Here is a 17,338-nt window from a genome sequence, read left to right as displayed (position 1 = left end):
TCGGTATTTCAAGGCTAATATATGAGAAAGTAAAAAATATAATAAATAGCCGATGTCATAACAGCAGGTAAAAGTGATATAAAACTAGAGCTGCTTTTGAGAAAAGCGCATGTCTTCCATAACTGCTTAATCATCTAAATAGAAAGTCAGTCTTTATATACTGTTTACTCACTACAAATATAAATTTGAAGAGTAAAAAGGCCGATTTTGGACAATTCAAGGGCAATAATTCCGAAGTGCCTGGGCCGATTTGGCTAGTTATCGAACTTGACCGAGGTCTTATGATCAAACACATTTTATTCAAATTTGGTGGAGATCGGATGAGAAATGTTTGACTTAGAGTGCGGACAAGATTTGTGACAGACAGGCAGACAGACATAACTACTGAACAAAGTTCTTATACTTAATCTGTCCATTAGTGTTGCTGGTAGGAAGGTTGTCACAATACAGTGACTTTATTAAGGTTGAAGATTCGAAACGTCATGCAGAGATCATTAGGAAAATTTGATATTGACGTGGGAAAAGTAGCCGAACGCTTCATTATTGTACACACATAATATTCTGTATAGACTATAATATGTCATAGCGATTCAATGTGGAATTTTAACAAGATACATTCTGCATGTAATAAAGAACTTGAGAATAAAAATATCCATATAAAGAAACCAACCAATTTCGTTTTATAGTTTAATTGGTAATCAGCATATCAGGCGTGACATTATAACTTTCAGTTACATTACCATAGTTTCCTTAAACTTAGAGTTTATGGTTCGTATTAAAAAACAAATATAAAGGTAAAACCTGATCTTATTATCTAACTATATAAATTCTGTCAACAATTTGGATTGTATTTCACAAGTAAATATGACCAGGCAGAAAAAAAATCGTTTTCTACCTTTTGTATTGTCTGTTGCCGGACTATGTTCATTAAATATGCATAAGCTGACGCATTTAATAAATAGCACAAACAAAAACATCACTCATTTCATTTTAACATCAACAAACATTTACGATTTCATTAGAATACAAATGAACAAAATAGGCGGAGGTATATAATAAAAGGGTCATTACAACAGTAGCTAGATCTGGGATTTTGTATCCAGATCTCGTGGATTTTGTAAGGACGGATCACACACGACACATGCGCGCGTCGTGAGATCCGATCTGACAAAATCCACTCGAGCCGAATACAACATCCCAGATGGAGCTACTGTTATAATAACCCTATTTAGTATATACCTATATAAATTATGTCGAAACATAGGGCTCGTACATGTATTTCACAAGTAAATACGAACAGGCAGAAAAAAGCACTTAAAGTATGCTGCTGAACTACTTTCATCTAATATACATGACCTGACGCAGTTCTATACTATAGCGAACAGAAAAAGTACACTCAGTTCTATTTTAACATCGATAAACATTGAAAATTTCGTTTGATAACAAAACAACAAACAAAAAGATGAAGGTATAATTTTAATTAAAGGATCATTATAACAGTAGCTAGATGTGGGATTTTGTATTCGGTTCTTGTGGATTTTGCAAGGTCGGGTTACACACGGCGTTTGCGCGCCTCGTGTGATCCGATGTGGCAAAATCCACTCAGCATCCCAGATCAAGCTACTATCATAATAACCCTATCATATAAAGTGCAGTGTAGCTTTCAAATGTTAAATGTTTCATCCCGTTTTCATGTATATCAACAACAAGCATGGCTAGTACAGTAACTACGCTTTGTGTTTGTCAGATTATATTAAATTCCGTTCGTTATACCTCTTGATATCAAGCAAATCTGTCATTCGTTGTAGGTCTATGTAAACAGGGGATTACAGAGACACTTGAAATATAATCTAAAATTCAATATCCTTTTTCTTCTTTTACAATTAGGCTGCTTCAATCTACTGTTTAAAAAGAGTGTTTCTTTTGTGTGGCACAAAGATTCAAAAGAAGGAAACTATATCCAGTTTCCGTTATATTTTTTTACAAGCTTCATGTTAACTTGATGCTTTTAATTCGTTCTCACAGATACGTTTGGATAGGTAAAATACATTGTGCGATTGTCGATTTACTTTTCAGAAAGACTACCATCCTACAATTTAACATCAACAATTTGTAGTTATTAAGTTATGACGTTTCACTGGATCGCAACATATGTAGAAATGCATTAAAAAGCAAGAACTATTAATGATTTTAGTTCGGTTCCACTTGAATATGGAGATGTGTTTATCTTAGGCTTGTTTGCTGAAAAATTGCATGATAGTGGGTTGGTTTGCACGACTTGATATAGAGATGCTCTGCCAAAATGATAAAATATAATACGTTTAAATTGTTCTATCTGTGTAAATCATTATTGTTAATGACATATGGTCTTAAATGAAATGTATGCTGTTCCAAAGTTATGATCATATATTTATCACTGTTATTGATCCGACTGAAATTATCTTTATGAAATGCCCACATATTAGGCACTCCTGTAACAAGACGACTTGAACGTAGTGTATTGATTCGTTTTAAATCTAAAAGACGAGAGTGTGATTTGGATTTAGTGAAAGAACAAAGAAAGTTTTAACTTTAAGGATATAAGAAAGGAAACGACAGCAGTTCAGAATATACATCTTATAATTTGATAAGAATCCTACGTCACTGTATACTCTAGCATAAATTTGCTGTTCTTGTATCTTTTCGGGGGTGTTTTAACACGAGAGAAAACGTGTATTAACAGAGAGATTAACGCGCTCACGTGCTGTTAAAACACCTTTGTTGCAACAAAACGTGGTGATCATTTCTATACGGGACGTAGCTGTTTCCATTACATGTATCTGTTACACATATAGGGTTGGCGTCTTCGGCATGTAATCACATCTGCTCTCGAAAGATGCAAATTAAATTTATACTGTCTAATTTGCGATCCGAATTTGTGATCAATTAAAATCAAAGTTAGTGCCCTCTAAAATACTATTGAGGTCAACATTACTATTCTATAGTCATATCATCAGTATTATTATTATTATTATTATTGTTGTTGTTGTTACTTAGATATAGATATCTGAGATGCATGATGGGATGAACGTTAAATAGGGTGTTAATGATAAAGAAATAGTGAAATAATGTCAGCAACTGTTCAACGTTCGAGCTATTCAATTCGCAGCACGTTCTGTCCGATTCAGACAGTTCTCATCAAGTCCAACAACTTCTGGAAGAGTTGGAACACGTCCTACGGCTTGGCCAAACTTTTCATGCTTTAGTTTCTCCTGAAATTGACCTCAGCTACCGGAATGAGACACTGAACAGACCGTATCTGGATATTTTGTTGCATGGGGAAAGCCAATGACCAATGCCAATTGCAGCGCCAGATATGTAACTCCTGTCAGGTCTCTAAATTTCCTCCATGTTATAATAAAATTGCACTTAAGAAGCTTCTCATTGTCTTACGACAGAAGGATTTCACTCACTTTGATTTAGAAGGGGTATTCATTATTTATCCCACTCGTTTGCGGCAGAGATGCACTGTCATAAAACTAATTCAATACTCCTATGTGATTATGTAAAAGCAGATATTGTTTTTCGCTTCACTAATATGACGTAGCCGCATACTTTTCATTAAGCCGGATCGGTCGAATTCTGTTACCAATCTCAAACAAAAAGCAAATGCTATCCGGCTTGTGTGCTCATTTCTGATTCTGCAAGTTTTCTTGTTGTATGTTTACAATTCTGTGATATTGTATCATAATAAACCCTTTACTGGGCAGATTTTACAGATTTTATTGATTATTGTGTTAAAGGGACCTTCTCTACAACTGATCGAACGACACAACATGTACCTGTTCCTTCATTCCCGAACAATGGGACAGAAGATTGTGCTCTTGGCTGCCCTAGGATGGGTATTGAACCGAACTACCCCGACGTGTCTGTATTACCGGGACATTTACTGGCCTCACTTCAGTTATGGCACTCCTCCTGGCAATACATATTAACTTTACTTTCAGTGCCGCTTTAACACGTTTGCAATCCAACGAGGTGAACTGAATCATTCTTTTGCATGTCGTTCACAATGTAGATAACTCCCCCACCCCGTGAGATTTGGATCTGTACCAGCTCGGAAAACGACTTCATGCGGCATGCATAACTTCCGTGTTTGCATGACTGACTTACCACTTTTACCCATGCCATCTGTGGTTGCATCTAGATACCCGAAGGCAGACGTCGCCTTTTTGGTAATTTTAATGTAATCATACACGCAGCTATATTGTTGAAATTTTGAAATGTAGTCGTTGATCACTAAAAACCAAGTACATCCTATTTTGCTGTTTGTCATAGTTGTTGCCTTTTAAATTCTGTATTGTATTCAAACTTGAATCAAGCAACCAAACAAGGAAGTAACATAATCTGCTTGCTATAAGTCAGTTTTGAAAGTTAGCTGACTGGCTGTTCAAGGCAAGTGACTGCTTAAGGCAGCTTCAACTGTATAACAGTTGTCGTAAAATTTATAAAATTGATGAAAAAAAGATATGGGTATTTCTAGATTTTTGTATTTTATATTAGCGTTTTTTTTATTGATCAATTAACAGCAACACGGCTTTTAAATATTGTGAAAATTTGGCTGAAGATTGCTTGTATATATGTAACAAGCTGGCGTTTTACGAAGAGTAACAACGTACTTACCACCGTTATCGATGCAAGATAACAGAATCATTTTAATAAAATATGTTAAACATATATTGAAAAATTGATATAAAGACGAAATTGCACTCCTAATTGTGGGTAATTTATGGTTTATTTTAAAGATAGCTTTCCTTGATGTTCCTCATAACAGGTCATTTATATCCCTCCAGTGAGCGGCCCAGGACCATTTGGTCATCTAATTATCCGTTGACTAAAATATTGCGTAGTGAATTGATAATATATATTTTTGATATTATATATTGTATAATAATAGAAAATGTGAACATAATTTTATTAGGATTTAAATGTATGTCAGTGATATAAGAAATGACCAAATCCTGACTAAAATCTTTATTTCGTACAATGGTTGACATTTAGATTTATTTTTTGGAAGTTGTATCTTAACCGGAAATCTTTTCACTGTGAAAGCACAGACCACCTAAAACATTTCTAAAAACTACAATTATAATTATTATTTGGATGCGTAAATTATTGTGTATATATTGCAGGTGCCGAAATTACCCGAACAATGCCCTGTTTAACGACAAGGTTTCTGATAGGTAAGCTAACCACACATTAGTCAAACAATTAGGACGTAGATAAACACGCTACATACATAAATGTTAAGAAATTTGAAATATCAAATGTTACAGGTGTTGTTAAATCGACAGATTTCAAATTATTGAACAACTCAGAAATAGAGGTAATTACCTCTAAGTGTGATATACTAGAGTTTGCGAACGTTCGAGTAAGGTGGTATCATGTAAATAAATCTGAACCCTAGATACAAAAATCCTTGGTAACATTGTTGTTACTGTTTCAGATCAGAATTAGCTGAACAGCAACATTTCCATTAGTCAGTGTTGACAATGTGAAGTTTCATTTTTATTTTAAAAAGTTACATGTAAAAACAAATTTTCGAGAAACATGGAATAAAAGTAGTGTTCTACTTTTAAAAGCTTTATAGCATAGCTAATGGCTATTGCCCTCAGTGTTACAGGTATATACTTGCGTTTGAGTTTTGTAATCTCTACGTTTAATTGTTAAACGTTTCTTTTTATTTTATTTTTTACATGATCTAACTGTATTATTTCAGGGATATCTATATCCACACAGTTAAGTTTGTTTGGAATTGTAGAAACAAATCCAAGAAAGACATGCGTGTGTACAACAACATTATCGGCAATATCTTCCTCCCCGTCATCAACTGAGACATCGACATCTCCTTCCATGACTAAGAGTTTGACGTCTTCAGCTCCTTCCAATACATCGACCACGACATCAACATCTTCCAATACTTCGAGCACGACGTCAACAACTCCTTCTAAAACATCGACCACAATATCAACAACTCCTTCCAATACATCGAGCACGACGTCAACAACTCCTTCCAATACATCGACCACCACAGTTCGTTCCAATACATGGACCACGACTCCAACAACACTTTTGTATACATCGACCACGGCTCGAACAACAACTTCAAATTCAACGACCACGACTCAAAAAACTCCTCCCAATACATCGAACGCAACGTCAACAACTCGTTCTAATACATCGAGCGCGACGTCACCTACGCTTTCAAACACATCCAACACATCGAGCGCGACGTCAACAATTCATTCCATTACTTCGACCACGACGTCAACAACTCTTTCAAATACATCGAGCACGACGTCAAAAACTCCTTCCAATACATCGAGCGCGACGTCAACAACTCCTTCCAATACATCGACCACGACGTCAACATCTCCTATCAATACATCGAGCACGACGTCAACAACTCCTTCTAATCAATCGAGTACGATGTCAGCAACTCCTTTCAGTACACCGAGCATAACTGGTAACTCTTTGGGGTTTCGCGGACCGGACGGGGTCTGTATATGTAGTTCAACTTTAGAACACATATCCTCCACTTCGAATAAGAATGAATCTGCAAAAGTATTAAGCCTAGGTGAGATTTACAATTCTATTTAAATATTTCTTTGTTCAAAATTAAATTATATGCGTCTAGTGTTTTATTGTGGTTGACATTTTTACCCTTCGGTACGTTTCATAAGTTATTTATCTTAAAAGGTGCTTTCTGTTCCTGTTACTTTATATTTAAAGTATATTGTTAATAGTTATTTCTACGGTTCTTCCGATGTATAGTCTATAATTTGATTTCAAACTTTATTTATAGTTTACTTAGAACTATTGTACACAATCAATGCAAGTGGTATTTCGATATGATCGTATTTGAACTGGAAACGACAATAAGATCGACTGGAAATGCAAAACGCAAAGACGAAGAATGGGGTATAATATATCTGGCATAAGTTTCGTGATGATTCGTTTACATGCTCCAGTAGTAAGTGTTGCAGATGCTCGTCTAAAGTGGTTGTAAAAGTCAACCATTTCGACAAAGGACTATAGTCTGCATACAAAATTATAGGTCTGTTTTATTATCCTCAAATCTCTTATCCAAAGCTACATTATCGTTCACGTTCTTCTTGATATGTCCACACCTTTAGAAGCCACTGACCAACAAGCACTTTCCCGCCGTTTTAAGCATCGCAGTAACAGACTATGTACTTATCATCATTTTATTTACATTATACACGTAACAATAGATATCGAATGTGAGGTATCGACGCCGTGTATTGAGAGATAATCCATCCACTATCCCGGTAGTACAATATATCTAGTGATATTAATGTTGAAGCTATAAATGCCGATACAACAGAAGATATGTGTTCACATAAACGCGTAAATCAAGACAGATTGGTGAAGGTCGAGAACTTACAAAGTGTGTGAAAATTCTGGAGGAGGCAGTGGTAGTATAAATCTTGATATGAAACAACATATCCTGTCTGCGCATGCTTAGATATGCTTAAATACGCGTAATATGTCATATTAGACGGTACCTTACCAGTGATGCCATCAGTAGGCTATTGTAGCGCATTCTTGAATGGTGTTTTGGACTACATAATTTCCAGTACAGAATACATAATTCTGATGCACACGAAACTGCTTTGGTGGGCTTATTCATCCTAAACATGTAGATATCGATGTAAATAATTGTTTCATGTACCGTGCACGGATTTTGGAGTGCATCCTCACTATAGACTATAGAACTTTCATCACATCACGACAGACAATTTAACTACATTATGTTAAACACTTTGTGTGACAAAACTTGTCGATATGACAGAGTAATATCTTCATATATAACGATAAACAGTATTGTGATTATTCCAAGTGTTTGTAATTCTAGTTCACCGTGACATTAAAAACACGTTCGAGCTATTTGGACCACTTTGCAACGATCATCATTCTTATGCATGTATGTCTACATTTTGTTCATATTGAATTTTCAATGAATACTGTGTAGAATTCAGGAAATGATTATCTAGTGATCGTGATTTAAACCTTTTTCGCACATGATTGTACTAAACGCCCCCTATCCTCATGTTTCAGCAAGAATTTCCCCTCTAACGACTTCTTGACATGTGAGGAACACTTGAGGACAGGGGCAAGACCTCTTAAATACAAATAATCTTTTTCTTCAAACGACCCCTCTTTAAAGCTACTAAATGAAATTCAAACCAGTGATAGAATCCAAAATTGAACAAATAATAATCCTGAGCCCCGTAATGCCAGTTAATGCGACTTTTATCACTCGAAACCGTTTTTCCCCCTTAATGACTTCTTGAAACTGACCGCCGGACTTTAATGACGTTTGAATGCAATAAAGATTCTCAATTTCCCACTTGACGGAAAGGGCGGAGCTCTCAATGGGTTTTAAGGATTTTCTTCTAAAGGACTACTTTTTACGAACATCTTCATGTAGCTTTCTTTTATACCAGTGTAAAAAGTTTAAAGACATATTCTATATGTATATAGGCAAAAAGTTTCCTACGGAGACAGAATTTCTTTAAACTTTGTGTACTGACTGAGAGTCAAGGTTAAAAAGGACATATGCATGAAAAATCATAGGTTCCCGAGCTTGATCTTGAATTATCTGCCCTCGAAAATCTGAAAATACTAATTTAAAAAAAAATCCAATTTTCAAGGGCAGATAATTCAATATCAAGGCAAGAAAACTGTTTCAGACTTATTTGGAGTCAGTATACAAAGTTTAAAAAATCGGTCCATAGGACTTTCAAATTATCAATTTGGTTCTTCTGGTACCAAGAGAAAGGGTCTGCTTTATGGAGAATCATTGGAAATAGTGGAACACATATTTGTAATGAGTTTTCAACAAACTGTTGCCATCATATACGAATTGCAATGTTGAAATTATATTCAAACATATATTTACAAATCCAGCAGAGTATTACATCCCGCCGACATTGAGCATTTAAAGAAGATATGTCTAAAACGGAAATACGGTGGATGGGATCTTACTTGTTACGCACTTGTTATACTTGCTTTAGCAAGGTTTAAGTAAATATATACACTTTGATTCTACGGACAGGAATACGTCCGATTGACAAATTCAACCAAATATTTTACTACCACGCGCACGTCAGTTGTACTAAAGTTGTTGAAAATTGATGTTCATGCAGATGCATTCGAACATTTCATGACCAGTGACATTTCTGGACTGTTAGTGTATAAACTTAGCAATGATGTGGTTATCTCTTTTCAGTACGAATAGAAATTGTATGGTGTATTTTAATATGGCGGATTTCTTTTGTAAATACACGCATGATTTCGTCAAAACATTACTACTAGCTGTCAGTAAGTTATATTGCAAAATGACTAGTTGCAATCCTTTTCTATGTTTGCGGCCTTCATTGTACAAGATAGTTATGTTTTTGCACAAATGAATTAATTTGAAAAAAGATAACAGCATTGTTGCGTAACCGACTGAGGCAGATCTGATCTGGATGAAATACTGAATACTTCTTACAGCTACGCTATGAAGAAGATATTGGATCTTCCATTAATGTTCGCACACGGTGACGAAGTTACTGCCAAATACGCGTTTTTAAAATGTGTGTATCTGTATGGTTTTCTTCTTAATAATTATAATTGGTGAACATGATTCATTTGTATTTGGTTATTAAAAATGAAAGTACAGTTATTGCAATATATATTCGAGGCAGTGTTACATGTTATCCTCTAGTCTTTATTCTTGCCATTGATGTATAACCACTATCACAAAGCGTGTATATATCCTTTTACTCTTCTTAACACGTATTTTCAGATAAAGTGCCAGTAAAAGTGCCGCTTGTTGTTAGCATCAACACAGATTTTAAAAAAGAACTATTGGATAAATCATCGATGTTGTATAAAAAGTACAAGGCAGAACTTAAATCAAAGGTACATGTTAACTTAATTTTTGAAATATCCACAAGCCAGTTATTAGTGATTATAATATGATATATAAAACAGAATTACATTTATGTTTAATCGTGTTAATTAACATCTTTACGATAAGTCCACAAAGATTATAGTTATTTTGTTCGTGTACATGTATGTACGCATATAACATTGTGAACGAAATCTGAGATCCTTATGCGTCAAAATGTTTTTGTTAAATGGGCTGTAAATTTTTCACGGTGTCTTTAACTGTGACAGACGCTTAGACAATAATTATATATTGAATAAAAGATATATTAGGCAGAGCCCTCTCAGTAAATGATAAAACTTAATTTTGCAACAAATAAAAGTATCAATACATTCAAACACCATACGCAGTCATTATAATAAATGGATTTGGATGTGATGTAGATATTCAAGTATATGTAAAAATATAACGAAGAGATGTATTATTTTGTTTCTTTTAAAATACTGATGATCTGTTTGGTTGTTAAAACAAGAAACTGATGCTCTCATTTAGAATTTGCTGTCTCTTTTCAGCTTGAGGTCACGTATAAGGATATGGATGATTTTCTCAGAGTAGATGTTCTAGGATTTAGGTAATAATATATCCGTTTAACAATGTTGCAAAGAAATAAAGTAACACACTTTCTTGTTCCAAAATATTTTACAGAGTCTGACATAGGATAATGTAACGAATAGTCTGAATATGTCTTTTCATAATATTTCGCTGTAATACTGTGATATATGCAAATGTGATTGTTCAATGAGCGCTTAAATAAACGATTACTACTGCAAATACCTAAGCATATCTGACAAGGTACCGGTCTGTCTCAGTAAACAAAGGTTTCTATATACCAAAATGTTTGTTAGGATCTGTAGATTACAGAACTGCATGATAGTCAAAATGGCGTCCAAAATGGCCGCCGACAATTGTTAAATTTCTGTATATGGGGCCTTACGGATATACAGGGGTGCTAAATTGTATACATCTTATTGAAATACACTAAAATGTATGTTATGTTGTCAAGAGGATAATAAAAGGGTTATTTTTATGAAACAAGACTAATATCCAAAATGGCGTTCAAGATGGCTGCCAAATTGAGTAAGATTTTTGTTTCAAGACTTTGTGGACAAAACTGGCAATGTTATAATGCCTTTAACAAATAATCAATACTGTCTTTTGGAAATGCATTCTAGATTACAGAACTGCATGATGCAGTTGCATCATGTGTGGTAGATAACTGATATTAAAAATGGCATCCAAAATGGCCGCCAAAATTGTTAAATTTCTGTATATGGAGACTTATGTATATACAGGAGTGCTAAATTGTATATATCTTATTGAAATGCCCTAAAATGTATGTGCTACCAAATCGATCTATCTATCTACGGTTATTGCCTCACGCCTCTGGTGAGTATTATGGGCAGGGTGCACGCCGGGTATTAGAGAAGAATAAAAGTTAAACTGGAAGAAGTCTTCCAGACATAGTGAAACTATGAGACATAGCATGATTGTTAAAATGTTAAAAACAGTAATAGATCTAGAGTAAAAGAAGGTTAAAAACAACTGCTATATTTAATACTGGAACAGGGCCACTACCTGCTTGAAGGACTCAAGATCAGACAGAGTCGCAATATGCTGGGGTAACCTGTTCCATAGGACTGTGGTGTGAGGGAAGAAGGAGAATTTAAAGAAGTCCGTGTTGACATGAATTTGGCGGACACTGAGGGAGTGCATCTGTCTGGTGAACCTGGTTGGGGCTTCTTTGTAAGATGGAAGCAGGATGGCTACAAGATGGTGATAAATCTTGTAGAACATGACCAGTTTGGAGTCTAGACGTCTCTTCTCAAGTGTGCTCCAGCCTTAGGTGTTCTGTAGGTCCGTTACGCTAGCTACTGTATCATGAATGATCGTTTGTAACCCATCTGACTGTGTCTCGCTGGACCATTTCCAGCTTATGTATGTTAACCTGTGTGTGTGGCGTATTGATGAGGCGTATTCTAACTGTGGTCTTACCCGTGTTTTGTATGATAGTGCTTAGATGTTTTCGTGTTTTGTTTTGATGTTGCTTTTAAGGAAATCTAGTGTTCTGTTTGCATTTGTTACTATTCTGTTGTTATGTGTGTTCCAGTTGAGGTTGTGGCTGATGTCGACACAAAGGTATTTTGCATCCTTAACTGGGACAGTGTTTGACCATGTAGTTTATAGGGAAACTGGGTGGGCTTTCTGCTACGTGTGATGTGAAGGACCTGGCACTTGCTGGAGTTAAATTCCATGTCCCACATTTCCCCAAGTTTCTAAGTTTAGAAGATCATTTTGTAACCTTTGGCAATCTGTGAGGGAGGAAACTACAAGGTACACGGCTGTGTCATCTGCAAAGTGGGAGGTGACTGTACCAGGGAGATCGTTAATGTACAGTAGGAAGAGCAGGGGCCCTAGGACAGAGCCCTGATGGACCCCTGATGTAACAGGGACTTGATCAGACATATTACCGTTAACCACGACAGACTGGGATCTGCCTATTAGGAAGGACCTGATCCAAGACACGATTTGTTTGGGGACACCAGGTTCTTGGAATTTGAATAATATTTTAAGGTAGTTGACCTTGTCGGGGGCTTTACTGAAGTCTAGTAGGATAAGGTCGGTTTGTTTGCTTGAGGAAATATTCCTTGATATTTCATCAACAAGTTCTATTAGCTGGGTCTCACAGGACCGTTTTTCAGGGAACCCGTGTTGCAGTTCATATAGAATGTTCTGTTTTGAGAAGTGTGTGGATAGGCTAGAAGCAATAATATGTTCTAAGTGTTTGCATAGAACACACGTTAGAGATATGGGCCTATAGTTTGCGGAGTCGCTAGTATCACCTTTTTAAACTGTGCGGCAACATTTGCCTTCGTCAGTTCCTATAGGAGTTGAACAATATTTAGGGATCTTTGAAAAATCAGTAATCCTATGTCAAGGATCTCATATCGGAGCTCCTTCAGGACAATGGGCTTAATCAAGTCTGGGCCAAGAGCCTGATCGGCCTTTAGGTTTTGGATAAGTTTCAGGTTACCTCTGGGGTCAAAGACAATATCAGCAATAGTTGGGTATTTGGTTTTTCCAAGGGAATTCTTACATAGTTGGATCAGTGAGAGTGCAAAAACTCCGGAAAAAAAACAGACTGAAACTGTTTATTCAGGATGTTTGCTTAACCAATGCATTCCAAGTTAATTTTACTAGTTGCCTGGTTGATGTCAAGAATGATCTTGATGTATGTTTCATAAGATAACCTATTTTTTTTGTTTGATGAGGTGTTTGATGGTTTTGAATTGCCTGTAATATTGATTTTGACCTCTGTGCAACTTGAGCTTTTGATATTGAATAAGATTTTTGTTTCAAGACAACAATGTTATAATTCCTTTTATATCAAATAATCATGATTGTACTATGGAAATGCATTTACACATTGCACTCTTTGTCAACACAAATTGGGTGTATTTCATAACAGATAAAGCAACTTGGGAGATAACTTGTTAAAGATGATAGACTCAGCTGTTACATTCAACAGTTCACAATGTGGTTCTGTCTTTACTCGATCGTCTGTCTCTAACCATTATGAATATACGTTTATCACTGACAGTAATGTATATGTAAAACATTTACATGACACACACTGATTGAAGTTGGTATCTGTATCTAATCTGTTACTATTGCTTCATTAATAGAATTGATAAGCGGATCTTATGAAAGCATATAACAAAGGAAAATAATAAAACCTGTGACTGATTGAGTTTTCTAATGCGAAAATGAAATGTGCAACACGCCTAACACATCTAACTAAAGCGGATCTCTGTCATACATAATCTTTGATTGGACTCTTTGATTAAAACGGAACAGAAAATATAACAGTCTGCGGAAACCTTTTACAGCTGCCACTAAGCACCTTTGAAAATATTCTCTTCGTTGCATACTTGGTTTGCTCAAATCTGTTTTGTACTTCAAGGTCACATGATTGGACATTGTAGATATTAATATCATCAAGACAATATAGAAGTTATGTTTAATTTCTGTCATACCCTGTTGAACGTAAAAACGTATGAACTGCTGCGCCCTGGTCTGATATGATTTTAAACAACTGCAGTAGGAATTCAACTTGTCAAAATAAATCAAGATCTGTCAGCAAAAAGAGAAAAAGGAAGATACAGTACAGAAATAGAGACATTATAATGAGAAAGACAATTTAATTTGCAATGTTGCTAACTTCAAATCAATTACCTCTCCCACCCCATAGTTGATGTCCTCAAAAAGTTTGTCCTGATATCTGAGTAATACATGTGAAGCCGTGAGACGCACACCTTGAGCAAATTACCTGAGTGGTTCTTAGATTTTAATTCTTAGATTTTACAAATTATCCTTAGATCGACGTACCTCTAGACATTTTAGGCAATTTGGGTTTTCAGTTCCAAAAACACAAGTGATCAAAACTACTATGGAACTACTCATTGACAAATGCATAAAAATGGAATCAAGCCCTCCTGGACCGTTTGGAATTTTATACAATGTATAATTTATAAATGTACTAGTTTCTAGAGTTATATGAATTACATATGACTTGCATTTGTACTTTGTACGAAGGATGCCATACCTTTAATTGTCTGAAAACGGAGGTGTTCTTGTTTTGTTCATATATACCACCACTTTTATATGAACAAGTTATGACTCTTAAATTCAGTTCAAAATCTACATATGGACAGTACATCTTAAAAGAAGATTGTCCTTACAAGAAGTTATTTATGCGCCTTATACTTTATAGTTGTTTTCTTTCTCAGATTTTTTCATGGCAAAATGGTAACAAGAGAAATAACTATGTCAAATGCACGGATAAATAACCAGCTGGGAACGTAAATGTATGTGTTGTAAAATAAATAAAAAATGTTTAAGAAGTATTAAAAGGGACCACCTGTAGTTAATATTTTTATGCAATAATGAATACATACTGAGCAAAACCGTTTAGAAACCCTGATGAAATGTGCTATTTTTGTTTGTTTTTTGGCCTGAACTTCCTTAATTATAGTACTATTTGTTTTTTTTTTCTCTATATTACTGCATTTTTCTTATCTATATATTACTATCCAGTCAGTATCAGCTTAATTACACAATATAAGCTATTATTTTACACAGAAAAGTAAATTAATGTAAACCTATCTATTTTGGCGGCCATCTTGGACGCCATCTTGAATATCGGGAATCTGCCACAGAAATTGCAACTGCATCAAGCAGTTCTGTAATCTACAGTTCCTTACGAACATTTCGATATATAAAAACCTTTGTTTACAGATGTAGACCGGTTACCTCCTTTAGGAGGCATTATATTGCCTACCATTTGCACTATTAGATGATCATCTTTATTGAGTGCGCTATTGGTTTCATATTGCTGTATATTATCATAATAAAACTTGAGTTTATTAGGTCATCATTTTATTGTCTAATATCAAAATTTGATTGATAATAAAAAACAACTCTATGACAAATTATCTTATTTACTTCAGCAATGGATGTATTGCATGCGATTATGTAGTTGTTCTTCAACCCGGTAGTGTATTGGAAGACACAGATATACAGAATAAAACAGATTCGTTAAACTCTGAAGAAATGTTCAACATATCTATGCAAACAGAAAACACTTCAGTAGTTACAGGTATGCCTTTACCCTTATAAGTAAACGCTATTTCATTAGAACTTACTACTATTTATCAAGCTTACTGATAAGGACCTCGCCGCTAAATGGTAATATAGTAAATTTTGTTACATGGTAACCTGTATATTTGCAAAGAAGTTTAGATATTTTTACTTTTTGAAATTAAAGTAACATTTTATTTTGTAACCGTCAACTTGGGTTTTCTTTGAATAAAGATTTTAAGAAGCCGTACAAAACCAACCCATGCAGGACGGTTGACTGTGTATACGGATACAGCTGTGCCAATGCAACATCTGCATTGGTGACATGTAAACATGTATGTTCAAGCTGGAATATGTGTAAGAATGATGGGTTATGTTTACTGGATGACCGTCATGAACTACCTTTATGCAGGTTTGAAATTCAGTTTATCGTGTTAAATTTATAACAATGTTTATTTTTGAAGACATCAATATTCATTTTTGTAGGACAATGCTTTTATTATCACGTAGAATTAATGATCACATGCTGGTTTTTTCTCATTTAAACGATTTGTTACATAATTATAATATATATTAAACTGTTTTCAAGCTATATTCAAGTAACAAAACTGAAAAAAAAGCTGGTTAGCTAAATTTCTAGTGTATCAAAGACATGCCGGAAGATGATAAATGGAAATGCATATCTGGATCAAAAAGCTAGGTCGTTACCACTCTGTTAAAATTAAAAAACAAGAAATAGTTTAGCATATTTTTAGTAAATTTTAGTATGCACTCTTGCATAAACCCACAAAGTTTATTTTTATGAAATTATCTTTTAAATCTGTCGTCCTATTCTATGCAAGAAACTAAACACAAATTTCTCTCTTTTTTAGAATATTTTAATGGTAGTTGTGCATTTCATATTTTTGTTTACGGTGCTATCTTATGTTTTAAACTTACTGTTTTACTGAATGTCTGTGCGACTTAATGTCTGTAAGGAAAATCGCAAAAATGCACCACAGAGAGTGCGTTTTAAGAAGAAGTAAACGGTCATCTTATACTGTTAAGATCAAGATTAAAGGTCAGTATAGAGAGTAAGAAGAACTCAGTCAGCAAATCGAATCGAGTAGGAAGGAGCATTGTGTCATGCAAACATTAACATAAGAACAACTCAATTATACAGGTACACTTGGCAGACTAATTGTCTTGTGGTTATGGTCGCTGACTGGAAAATGATATTGTATCGAAACCTGGCTTGTGGTGTATATTTAATTAATCTAAAGAAGACCGTTTATTCTATCCAGTGGGCAGCCCATGCCTGAAACACCGCTCCGGCATCTAAGGTCTTAGCTGGAAAATTAGCTTTGGTTTGACGTTAAATAATTAAAAAAAAATAACATATTTAAGAAAATATGTTTATAATACTAATTTTCATACAGCTTACTCAACATTAAATTTTCCGCCATCATGTTTGAAAGAAGGTTGATTTTAGACACTGAGTTCACGAGACAGCTAATTTGCTACGCGACATTCTTTCAAACATTAAAAAAAATGTTTCAGTACAAATTATATATAAAAGTCAAATTTCCTGACATGCTGTTTAGAGTAATGACTTCCTACAGACAAGGTATGTGACAGAAATTTCATTGAGGGTAGAAAATGAGACATAAAGCGTTGCTAAACCATTTTCATTTTTTTATTTATAAGATGTAAAACAGACGA

General features: G+C 34.9%; 1 protein-coding gene across 1 annotated transcript; it reads left to right on the top strand.

Annotated features, from left to right (window-relative positions):
• The first annotated feature begins 5,085 nt into the window (after window positions 1-5,085).
• On the top strand, window positions 5,086-17,102 carry LOC128550490 (uncharacterized). The gene is made up of 6 exons (XM_053529679.1): window positions 5,086-5,222; window positions 5,759-6,616; window positions 9,857-9,972; window positions 10,513-10,571; window positions 15,508-15,656; window positions 17,056-17,102. Exons 1-6 carry the CDS (start codon window positions 5,192-5,194, stop codon window positions 17,100-17,102), a joined length of 1,260 nt encoding a protein of 419 aa, XP_053385654.1. The 5' UTR covers window positions 5,086-5,191.
• The last annotated feature ends 236 nt before the right edge of the window (window positions 17,103-17,338 follow it).

The sequence above is a fragment of the Mercenaria mercenaria genome, chromosome 18 (genome assembly GCF_021730395.1).
Source record: "Mercenaria mercenaria strain notata chromosome 18, MADL_Memer_1, whole genome shotgun sequence".
Classification (NCBI taxonomy): Eukaryota; Metazoa; Mollusca; class Bivalvia; order Venerida; family Veneridae; genus Mercenaria; species Mercenaria mercenaria.
The sequence above is the reverse complement of the archived record's forward strand: the minus strand, read 5'-3'. Positions and strand labels throughout refer to the sequence as shown.

Bases quoted from the DNA above. Each gene is read 5' to 3' on its own strand.
- LOC128550490 (XM_053529679.1), top strand. From the start codon at position 5,192: ATGCCCTGTTTAACGACAAGGTTTCTGATAG. The intron at 6,617-9,856 runs GTGAGATTTACA...ACGTATTTTCAG, and splicing joins TGCAAAAGTATTAAGCCTAG to ATAAAGTGCCAGTAAAAGTG. The intron at 10,572-15,507 runs GTAATAATATAT...TATTTACTTCAG, and splicing joins GTAGATGTTCTAGGATTTAG to CAATGGATGTATTGCATGCG.